General features: G+C 39.6%; 1 protein-coding gene across 8 annotated transcripts in view; it reads left to right on the plus strand.

Annotated features, from left to right (window-relative positions):
- The window catches only part of wdr17 (WD repeat domain 17), a 261,853-nt gene that overhangs the window by 239,098 nt on the left and 10,548 nt on the right, over positions 1 to 12,207 (plus strand). For all 8 annotated transcript variants that reach the window (XR_007140402.1, XM_027146084.2, XM_047812463.1 and 5 more), the window contains 4 exons: positions 9,679 to 9,834; positions 10,054 to 10,118; positions 10,920 to 11,052; positions 11,290 to 11,381. Coding sequence is in view for 7 of the 8 variants with exons in the window: in XM_027146084.2 (XP_027001885.1) it covers positions 9,679 to 9,834; positions 10,054 to 10,118; positions 10,920 to 11,052; positions 11,290 to 11,381 (446 nt within the window). In the remaining variant the exon portion in view is untranslated. The remainder of the gene's footprint in view (positions 1 to 9,678; positions 9,835 to 10,053; positions 10,119 to 10,919; positions 11,053 to 11,289; positions 11,382 to 12,207) is intronic.

Here is a 12,207-nt window from a genome sequence, read left to right on the forward strand (position 1 = left end):
ATCATCTGTTTATTCTTAGACCTCATCCTCAGTTGGAGCCCTGGTTGAATGAGCTGTTACTATAGAAACGATTAAATTATAGAAATGATATAGAATGATGAATAGAAACAGTGATTTCTGTTACAGACGGAATTACAGTCATGGAAAATTTGAGCTTTGTAAAATGTAAAACTTCTGATTTGAGAATTTAAATGTATGTAGCATAGTATGTATGGAATTTGTACGTATATTTACATCCCGAACTTTAGATTCCCATTTCATTTAGAAATTTATCTAGATCATAATCCTGGAGGATCATAATGAGGCCCCTGGTGATGCGGTAGGTACCATGTGGGTTGTAGTCTGATTCACCGCAGTGCTCGGTCACATAGACTCTGTCAAAATACTCATCATTAACACTAACAATGACGCGGTCTATATTACTGTCGTCATGGTAACCGGTGTAATCTCTTCGGACGTATTTGGGCAGTCTGTTCGCTCTTGGTTTGCCCAGATTTCCCACCTCGTAGTAATCAAGGCCAGTATCAGGCAGGAGCTGAACATTTCCATCATATCTGTTCTCAAATGGATGGAAACCGTACAATCGTCTCTCTGGGTCATAACGCCAGCACATGGCATTGTCGTCATCAAAATCAACAAACTTGTTAGCAAACCAGTAGAGCAGCTTCAGGCCGTGTCTTGGCCATGGCCGCCCGAATCCTGACTCACGCAGCTGGGTCAGTTCATTCAGGGTCTGAACTTTGGGCATGGTCAGGCTTTAGCACAGCGTCTGTAAAGAAAAATATGAAAAAATACAGAATTAATATTGAAACATATACAATAATGTTTTCATCACAGTCCATGTTATGCAGATAGACAGGTACAAAAACACAAAATAATAACACTTTACACCAAACATCCTGTTTAAAAGTCCCCCCCCCGCCCCCCGCCCCCCCCCAGGATCTTAATGTAGCCTGTTGAGCATCAGTGAAAGTTGTGTACGAGTCCCTCAGTCATCCTTTGTGTGACAGATGGATCTTAAAATTATACAACATGAGTTGGATGGGGGTCAGAAAAGCAAAGAATGTGCAGGACCTGAAGGATTTTTCTGAAGACCTGCAGGCAGGACAAGCAAGGGACACATGAAGAACTCTCCCAAAACCAGGTTATGACACACAATATTAAGAATTACAGGGATGTAAACTTTTTATTGGTTCAATTGTGTAAATTTGGTTGTTATTTTGTCTTGTCTATATATAAACATCTGTGATATGGAATAGTGTATTCAGGGCAGAACTAAATAAAAAATGGCATTTATAAGATCCCTCTATTTTCTTTTTAATTGTTTGCAGATTCAGCAGAAAGGATGTAAACATATGACCTCTACTGTACATAGACCTTCATATAAACAGACAGACAGAAATACAATGCACATATAAACAAACACCACTTTGTAAAAACTGTTGATTCAACCGTTAATTCACGCACTCGCTCACATACTCGCTCACGTGCTCACCCACGCACTCGCTCACGTACTCACTCACGTACTCGCTCACATACTCGCTCACGTGCTCACCCACGCACTCGCTCACGTACTTGCTCACACACTCGCTCACATACTCGCTCACGTGCTCACCCACGCACTCGCTCACGAGCTCACCCACGCACTCGCTCATGCACTCGCTCACGTACTCGCTCACACACTCGCTCACGTACTTGCTCACGCACTCGCTTCAGGCCCGGCTCCACGGGGGGGCCAGAGTGGGCCTGGCCCACCCAATCAGAGGCTTGGCCCACCCTGGCCCCACACCACATAACAGCCAATTACAAAATTGGCGCGATATTCAATTCAGCTCGAGATACTTTATTTTCTAATTTCTGCCCAACCCCCTTTTTTCCCCTCCTAGACAGACAGACAGACTTAGCTCATTTATTCACATTCACGCAACCTTTGAGCTAAACGGACATGCTTATAGAGTAATAAACGACAGTCACAGTAACTTTATTAGAACTGTTAGTGAACTTGATTAACACACTATATATGGCCTAATAAAATACAACATGTACAGATTTCTTGTTCCGAAAGGCCAAAAGAAAACCACTTTAGCTCTCCAGGACACAGCTACCACCTCCTCATCCATTTGCAGCAATGAGGTCGGAGAAATGGATGAGTCGAGTTCATCTGCAGCTTCCGATGGTGTCAAAAGCACAAATACACCCACTGAAAGATGCAGCAATTCTGTCCCGAATAATTTAAACAGGGCGAATCCTTACCAGCCGGTTCTGAAATCATACCCCCGAACTCTTTTTGGAGGGACAGAGAGATGTTTTTTGGCCGCTTGGTATCAGTCACGGCCGTGGCTTGAATATTCTGTAGATCGCGATGCATGCTTTTGTTTTCCATGTCGAGTGTTTGGTGTTGCTTTCTCTGAAAATTACACGTTTATTTCGACAGATTTTCGAAACTGGAAAGCAGCATTAGAACGTTTAAAAGATCTGCCCCTTTTTAACAAAACCCAATTCTTACAGTTCATGCTTCACTCAAGGAACAAGTTTATTTTAGTTGATGTAAATATCTGACTCGCTCACGTGCTCACCCACGCACTCTCTCACGTACCCGCTCACGTCCTCACCCACGCACTCGCTCACGCACTCGCTCACGTACCCGCTCACGTCCTCACCCACGCACTCGCTCACGTGCTCACCCACGCACTCGCTCACGTACTCGCTCACGTGCTCACCCACGCACTCGCTCACGTACTCGCTCACGTCCTCGCTCACGTCCTCACCCACGCACTCGCTCACGCACTCGCTCACGTACCCACTCACGTCCTCACCCACACACTCGCTCACGTGCTCACCCACGCACTCGCTCACGTACTCGCTCCTCACCCACGCACTCGCTCAAGCACTCTCTCACGCACTCGCTTAGGCACTCGCTCACGTACTCGCTCACGTACTTGTTCACGTACTCGCTCACGCACTCGCTCATGTACTCGCTCACGCATTCACTCACACGCACATTTTTGCCTTGTTTATTGATCTTTAAACCAATACTGCAATGACCTGCTTTAGCAACACTGTAAACACCACAATCATGCTAATAAAGCTCATTGAATTGAATTGAATTGAGAGAGAGAGAGAGAGAGAGAGAGAGAGAGAGAGAGAGAGAGAGAGAGAGAGAGAGAGAGATGGCCAAAGAAAAGGGGAAAAATTCACCAAGTGGATTTAAAGTGGCCTTTCACTTGAGTATTATTGAAGTGATTAATAGATTTTAGCTGACAACCAGTAATTTATAAGTCAGCCTGCATCAAGCAAAGAGAACATCTATGGAGATCTTGAATCTTGAATGTTTGGGGAAATTAGAACATTAGTAATCATTGAAACTCGTGGCTGTATTTACTAATGCAGTCCACACAATGGGAACTTCTGGTTTTCTGTGTTGATTTCCGGACATATTCCAAAACGAAGGTGCCAAGATTCATCAGGCTGAAATTGTGAGAGCTGTTCAGGGAACGAGAGATTTCATTTACACACATGTATTGGCCACCTCAGGGTCCAGCCAGACCTTAAACTCATTGAGAATCTTTGTACTGGAGAAAACTTTACGCAATCTTTCATCATCGATACAAGATCTTAGCGAGAAATGAAAGCAATTGTGGTGGCAATGCCTTGGCAAATGTGTGCTATAATCAACGCAATAGATAGATAGATAGATAGATAGATAGATAGATAGATAGATAGATAGATAGATAGATAGATAGATAGATAGATAGATAGATAGATAGATAGATAGATAGATAGATAGATAGATAGAAAGACAGATAGACAGACAGACAGACAGACAGACAGAGTAAGTACCCATGGGACAGATCTGGCTGAGAAACACAGTGTACGTTCAGTTCTATATTCAGTTACAGTTGATTCTGTAAAACGTTTTACTCTAGACCTTTATGATGCAGATAAAAGATAAAAAGTGAATACATACTGTTTTTTTTAGAGAGATTTGGAAGCTCCTTGTCTTTTCGTAGCTCTTTCTCTGGATCCTCACAATGAGTCGTGACTTCTCAGGAAACAGAAACTGATCTGAGGTCAGGTTGGAGTGGGTGTGTCTAATACCAGTGTTTACACAACAGGCTGCTGTTAGACAACTTAAATTATCTTTATTACAGCATTATGGGGGAAAAATATCTACTAATCTACTAATGGTTATTATTTATACATATTTTTATATTTCCAAGTGGCTCTTAGACCAATTGTTTTCCCAAGTGGCTCTTATACCACAGATCCCAAGTGCTACAGTAAGCATTTTTATTTATTAAAGAATTAAACATCCAACCTTTTATTATATTTTATTCAAATTTTGTTTTAATCTAAGTCTAAAAACAGAAACATTGGGAATACAAAAAATACACTTTAGAATAGAATTCACTGTATAAAGTTCTAAAGGGAAAGAAAGTTTATGCCTATGTTGAATGCGGTCAAATACAGATGTGTGCTGATGTGTTTTATTTTTAGATAAAAAAATTACTGTTATTAATATAATTACTGAGGGTGTTGTTTTCTAACCATCCTCTCTGTCTCTTTTTTTTTCTACTTCTTAAAGTTAATAAAGGAAAAAAATCAAAGCTTCTCATGTTGTAGAGAAAGATCCAAAAAGCGTAAACTTTTTAAATGTTCGACTAAAAGTTACAGCTTTTCCTCTGACTCCTAGTGACTCCTAGCAAAAATGTTAAGTAAACATTTCCTTACAAAAAAACTTCACCGTATTAATGATGACCATGTTTTATTTTCTTCTTGCTGTTTAAAGAACTGCAAACTATATTAATTTATGGACTGGTGTCTCACAAGAGGTGGTCTGGTGTCCTTCACAGTGTGTTCTGATGTCCCTAATGATGTGTTCTGGTGTCCCTCACAAGGTGGTCGGATGTTCCCTGAGCAGTGGTCTGATGTCCCTTTAGAGGTGGTCTGATGTTATTCACAAAGTGGTCTGATGTCCCTTGAGAGTGGTCTGATGTCCCTCAAGTGGTGGTCTGGTATTTTTTACAAGGTAGTCTGATGTCCCTAATGAGCTGGGCTAATGTCCCTTAACAGGTGGCCTGATGTCCCCAATTAGCAATAAAAAAAACAATAATCTGTTGTTTGAATCTTTAAATGAAGGAGTCAGACTTAGACCTTTTTGTCTTTTCAGGGTCCTCACAATGGGAAGCCTTGTTTTTCTTAAAAGTAGTGTAATACAAATAGGTGTGTGTGATATATGTAAAATAAATAAAAGAAAATTACAAATAAAAATCTCCTTCAAATAATCAAACAGTATTACAATAAGTAAAAGTAATTAAAATGCAAAGATTATAACAAACCAAGAAACACTCTCCAAGCTTTTATACATTCTGTGATATTAATATTTCAAGTTGGATTTCGCAAAGCTCATAACCCAAACATTTCTCGTCGGCGACCCTCAGAGTGCTACTCATCATGGGCGAGGCTAGCCCCTATTTAGAGGTGCTCCAGCACCCCTAAAAATGTATAAAGCTGCATCATTTTTAGCTTCAGTTAATAGCCAGTCCATGATAAATAAACTGAACAGCATGTTCAAAAGGCCAAAAAAATGGTTTTAGGAAAATAGTTTTTATTTCAAATTGTTATTGCATTCCATTTATTGCAATAATTATCCATTTATCACACACAATTAGACAAAATATTTATATATATATATATATATATATATATATATATATATATATATATATATATATATATATATATATATATATTTTTTTTTTTTTTAAAGTTTATTTAATTTCTTTAATTTCTTTTCTAGAGCTATTCTGTGAAACACACCCATAGTATGGCCTGAATAAGGAAATAATAGCGTTGTGCTGTTAAAGGAAAAGAATCCAAGCTAGGATGGTTTGATGAAGGCGGAGTATAATTACGGTTATGATCTTGAGGGTCTTCAAATGTTTCCTTCCTCTTATACCACAGCTGTCTGAGTTGAAGCCGAACATCCGCGAGACTCCTTCAGTTCGACATATCAACAATGTTTTTCCTTCGAATAACGTTTTCTTCATCTGTATATTCTTAGACTTCATCCTCCGTTGGAGCCCTGGTTGAATGAGCTGTTACTATAGAAACGATTAAATTATAGAAATGATATAGAATGATGAATAGAAACAGTGATTTCTGTTACAGACGGAATTACAGTCATGGTAAAACTTCTGGTTTAAGAATTTAAATGTATATAGCATAATATGTATGGAATTTGTACGTATATTTACATCCCGAACTTTAGATTTCCATTTTATTTAGAAATTCATCTAGATCATAATCCTGGAGGATCATAATGAGGCCCCTGGTGATGCGGTAGGTACCATGTGGGTTGTAGTCTGATTCACCGCAGTGCTCGGTCACATAGACTCTGTCAATATACTCATCTTTAACACTAACAATGACGCGGTCTATATTACTGTGGTCATGGTGACCGGTGTAATCTCTTCGTACGTATTTGGGCAGTCTGTTCGCTAATGGTTTGCCCAGATTTCCCACCTCGTAGTAATCAAGGTTAGTATCAGGCAGGAGCTGAACATATCCATCATATCTGTTCTCAAATGGATGGAAACCGTACAATCTTCTCTCTGGGTCATAACGCCAGCACATGGCTTTCTTTTCATCAAAATCAACAAACTTGTTAGCAAACCAGTAGAGCAGCTTCAGGCCGTGTCTTGGCCATGGCAGCCCGAATCCTGACTCACGCAGCTGGGCCAGTTCATTCAGGGTCCGAACTTTGGGCATGGTCAGGCTTTAGCACAGCGTCTGTAAAGAAAAATATGAAAAAATACAGAATTAACCCTCTGAGGTCTAAGGGTATTTTTAGGGCCTGGAGAAGTTTTGTCATCCCCTGACATTTGTGCTTTTTTCAGTTGCTTATAAAGATATAAATGGCTAAAGTCTAATATCACTGTAATCAGCACAAACTGGACTACAATAATCTGTGAGCAGCTTGTATGTACATGATTGTGTTTTTGAGAAAACAATTTTTATGCGTGGTTAGTGAAAAATGAAACATTTTAAATCACCTGAATAAGGCCATAAAACACATACAGAATGTCGGTTCACAGGACTGTTGAGAATTGGATCTTGTAGCCTTCAGTTTTCGCTTCAAAATTATGTGAAAATCATCCTGTTTACTCGCTCACAGAAAACAATATATTGATTTAAATTTTCGAAGACACTTTTTGTTTGTAAAGGGCATATGCGAGTAGGCGTCAACTATCATGAATATTAGTGTGATTCACACCTGAGAAGACAAAGGCCCGCATAATGAGCTGCATAATGAGCCTTACAGGTGTGTGTGTGTGTGTGACTGAGAGAGGAGTTACAAGAAAGAATGTGAGGACAAAATAAATTATTGTATATTTTTTGTTTGTAGTTTATTTAGAATATTTAACTATCATTTAACATATAACATTTACAGCATTTGGCAGACGCCCTTATCCAGAGCGACGTACATAAGTGCTTAAATCTCTAACATTGAATACATTAATGCTGGTTCACTAGGTTACATGAGTTTAAAACATTGTTCAAAGTTACAATGAAAAAGTGTCAACGTTTTTTTTTTTGTTTGTTTGTTTTTTAATGCAAAAGATAAGGAAAGAAGTGCTAGTTGAAGCGATAAGTTGAAGTTCAAAATAACTTTAGTAGTTAGTAATAACACAGAAGACTCAATCAGGGCTAAACTGTGCAAAAAAACAAAAAACAGTGTCAACAATTAGAGTGCAAGATAAAAAAGGGTGTAAGGTTTGTAGAAGCTCACTAACCTACTCTGTCACATAGTACCCAGAATTGAACAGTTATACATCTTTGTGCCTCTCTAGGAAACAGTTCCTTTTCAGCTGAATACACAAGTGAACATCACATGTGTATTCACTTGTGTATCACCTGGCATTTCCATGGAGTGTCCTGCCTCTTACCATGCTTGGCTTTGCAAAGGGGCAAGTCGTGGCCTAATGGTTAGAGAGTCTGACTCGTAACTCTAAGGTTGTGGGTTCGAGTCTTGGGCCGGCCACGACTGAGGTGCCCTTGAGCAAGGCACCGAACCCCTCAACTGCTCCCCAGCATAAAATGGCTGCCCACCGCTCTGGGTGTGTGTTCACAGTGTGTGTGTGTTCACTGCTGTGTGTGCACTTTGGATGGGTCAAATGCAGAAAACAAATTCTGGGTATGGCTTACCATGTGTGTGTGCTGTGTGTGCACCCCCCCGGGACACCTCGATTCATTTGCATATGAACAGCGCGCTCAGAGGGAGGCGGGAACACATTACAGTACTTATAATTAGGTGAAACAGGAGAAACCGGACCACTCCTTACTTTCTTACAGATTACATAAAAATAGATTATTTGTTTTTGACTTGAACTTGTTTATTTAAAATTAGCCATTTCAAGCTTTCTGTGCATATATTTATTTTGTATTTGAGGCAAGTATTCGCTGAAATTCGGGTTGTTTTATTTACCTGTCTGTGAAGAGTGGTGACCGAGACCGAGATCGCAGAGAACGCACTCGGTTTATTTTGTAGAATAAAGAAAATAAACCGAGTGCGTTCTCTGCGATCTCGGTCTCGGTCACCACTCTTCACAGACAGGTAAATAAAACAACCCGAATCTTCTGCCGTTCTCTGCATTTAACCCATCTAAAGTGCACACACACAGCAGTGAACACACACACACCGTGAACACACACCCGGAGCAGTGGGCAGCCATTTATGCTGCGGCGCCCGGGGAGCAGTTGGGGGGTTCGGTGCCTTGCTCAAGGGCACCTCAGTCGTGGCCGGCCCGAGACTCGAACCCACAACCTTAGGATTACAAGTCAGACTCTCTAACCATTAGGCCACGACTTATTTAAGTTCTTTTCAGCCTTAACAGGAGATTATGCCACAAAACGCGTATACGTGTTCACCGACTCCCGAGGGGTAAATATCAGATATTTTAAGACTTTTACCAGAGTAATATTCTAAAAGTCAACTTTCACTTCTACCAAAGTCTTTTTCTAATACGATTCTTGTACTTTTACTCAAGTATTGCTTTCTACTACTTTATACAACCCTGGATAAAAGATAAAACGTGAATACATACTGTTTTTTTTAGAGAGATTTGGAAGCTCCTTGTCTTTTCGTAGCTCTTTCTCTGGATCCTCACAATGAGTCGTGACTTCTCAGGAAACAGAAACTGATCTGAGCTCAGGTTGGAGTGGGTGTGTCTAATACCAGTGTATACACAACAGGCTGCTGTCAGAGAACTTAAATTCTCTTTATTACAGCATTATGGGGGAAAAATATCTACTAATCTACTAATGGTGTCATTTATTACATATATACATATTTTTATACAAGGTTGGCAAAATGGGCAAGAGTTCACACACTGGTTGTATATACCTAGATAATCCATAACATTAAAACTACTTATTGAATATTGTACATGGACTCCACAAGATCTCCGATGGTGGTGCTGTAGTATCTGGTACCTGCCCTATAAGTACTGTAGGCTCTCCATGGATTGGAATGTCATTTGCTTCATCTGCCAGTGGTTTTAATGTTAAGTCTGAAGAATGCGTCCTTGTATGAAAGGGTGGGTTGACATGGTTCCAATTACTCTCACTATCTTTACCGTATTATTATATTTTCCATGTTTCTACTCTCTGTCGCAGTCGGAGGCCCAGGAGCTGACTATAGTAAAGATGTCGAAGTTTGGCGGTGGGATCGGAGCACCCAGTAAGGAGGAAAGACTGAAGTCTGCAGCAGAAATACACCTGAGACTGGGACAGATCCAGAGATACTGTGAACTCATGGTGGAGCTGGGAGAGGTAAAGTTTTCTTTCACAGAATCTCATCATCTTTTCCTATATTTCTTTATATAGAAATAAGCATTGAAAAGTACCACCAAGGTTAGGCCGAACTGTCAACACTGTTTACCGATATTTAAGGTTTTATTTGGTAGGGTTTGTGAAGGATGAAAACTCTGACGTGTTGGTGTTTTGTCTTTAAGGACATTAAGTTCATTAGGACTTCTTGTTTTTGATTAGTGGGAGAAGGCTTTGTCTGTGGCTCCTGGAGTCTCCATGAAATACTGGAAGAAGCTGATGCAAAGGTGAATTCCACTAAAACAGATTCAATCAGTTGCTTTGCATTGATGTGTGTAACACAAGGACAAATTAGAACAATAAAGATTACAGTATATAAGACATCAGAATAAAACATTGCCGTATAATCACTTTGACTTTGGATCCCTGTGTTGTGTGTTTACTGAAACAACGATGAAATACAAGATGTATTGATTCCAAAACGATATTTATTTACCCCCATAAGGAAGAACAGAAGAATAAAGTACATTGTCTAATATTTTTATGTGAGGAGAAATGCAATTTTAGAACTAAACTAACAATTATAATTAAACCAAATGGGATTTTACACTGTCGCCAATCCTCTATACTGAAACAAGAATACAAGGACATCACGTCTTCTAAAACTTAAACAGAACATCAGTTTATTACATTACATTTAGAATTTTGGCAAATTGTCTTATTCTGTAGTAATATCCAAAAAAAAACATCTCTAACAATTCAAAACATTAAAGCTAATCAATGCAAAATAACTATAAATGTTGAAGTGTATCTGAGGAACGTCCTGAGATACAAATTTAATTCTGTAACAGTAGCGGATTTTGGTTTTGTGAGTTAAATTTTCTAGATAGACTTTATGTTTTATAGAAGTGATCACATTTCCATGTACATGAACTAGTAAAGCATTATTAAAACATCATAGAGTACAAAAAGCCCTAACTTCTCCAAAACGTCATTGTTTCCTTTAACAACATCATGTCCAAGATTTTCTACATTGGTTTGTTTTATTGTGTTTAAAAATTTATTCATGCATATTTCCCACCCTGTAGGAGAGCAGATCAGCTGATGCAGGAGGGCAACAATGACGTGATCCCTTACTGCATTGCCACAGGAGACGTGAAAAAGCTGGTGAGTTTCTTCACCTCCAGAGGGCAATTAAAGGAGGCGCTGCTTGTCGCTCAGGTGAGTCTGTTCTCGTGTATCACTGATGACATTTATTAACTATCCTCCACAGCATAATAATAATAATAACAATAATAATAATAATAATAATAAGCGTAATTCGGCCTGAGTAGCTTTGCATCATGCAGCTGCTTACTGCAATAAACTATTTGGAAAACATCTAATCGTTATGGTTTACTGTGTCAGTGTTCTTGTGTTGTCTCAATACTACTATAGCTGTGTATATGTTTTGAACAGGGAGCATGTGAAGGAAATATTCATGGGCCTGCGATTACTTCCATCAACCATTCAGTGTCCATAGACAACGACAACATAGAGCTCTACACTGGGCAAGTACACACAAACAAACACACCTTTCTCTTCTTAAATTCCATTTTTAATAAATTCGGTTGGTTCAATTATCTATGTATTATATGTGATTGTATAATAATCTGCTTTGTGGATCATGATCATGCCTATAGTAGCTCCTACTGTTTGGATCTTAACCCTCTTTGCTTCAGAGATGCCGACCCTGATCTTGAACTGTGAAAAGACAACTATTTAAGGGTGGGGTCTCCGATATTTGAGAAATGCATCTGAAAACTGCGTTAGGCCACCAAACAAAAGAAAAACCTAAACAAACGTGTAGCCAATGAGCAGAAAGTGGCGGGTGTTGTAAATATGGGCGGAGAGAGTGTTCAGTGCGCATGTGTACATGTGCGCATATTCACAGATTGGAGTTTCCCGAGTCAATAACTCCTGAGCTAAACGCTGTTACTACACAAAACACGGTTGTAGCTGCCTTTCTACATTACTACGATAGAAAAGAGGTGTTATTTGTGTAGTAACAGCGTTTAGCTCAGGAGTTATTGACTCGGGAAACTCCAACCTGTGAATATGTGGACGACTTCCTGCTCCTTCAGTTCTCTCCAGCGCTGGAAAGCTGATCCTATATTAACACGTCCTACTTCTTGTCCTTATCGTAAGCCTTTCTTCTCTTTCTTTCTTTGTTTTTATCCTCCATGTCGATGTTAAAACCGCTTTCTGCTAATGTCACACATGCGCACTGAACATCGCCCCAACTCAGTTTTCTGAAGCATTTCTCAAATATCGGAGACCCCACCTTTAATTGTACTGTATTGTACAGTATATGTGACAAATAAAGGCTCCTTCTTG

Source organism: Tachysurus fulvidraco, chromosome 4 (genome assembly GCF_022655615.1).
Source record: "Tachysurus fulvidraco isolate hzauxx_2018 chromosome 4, HZAU_PFXX_2.0, whole genome shotgun sequence".
Lineage (NCBI taxonomy): Eukaryota > Metazoa > Chordata > Actinopteri > Siluriformes > Bagridae > Tachysurus > Tachysurus fulvidraco.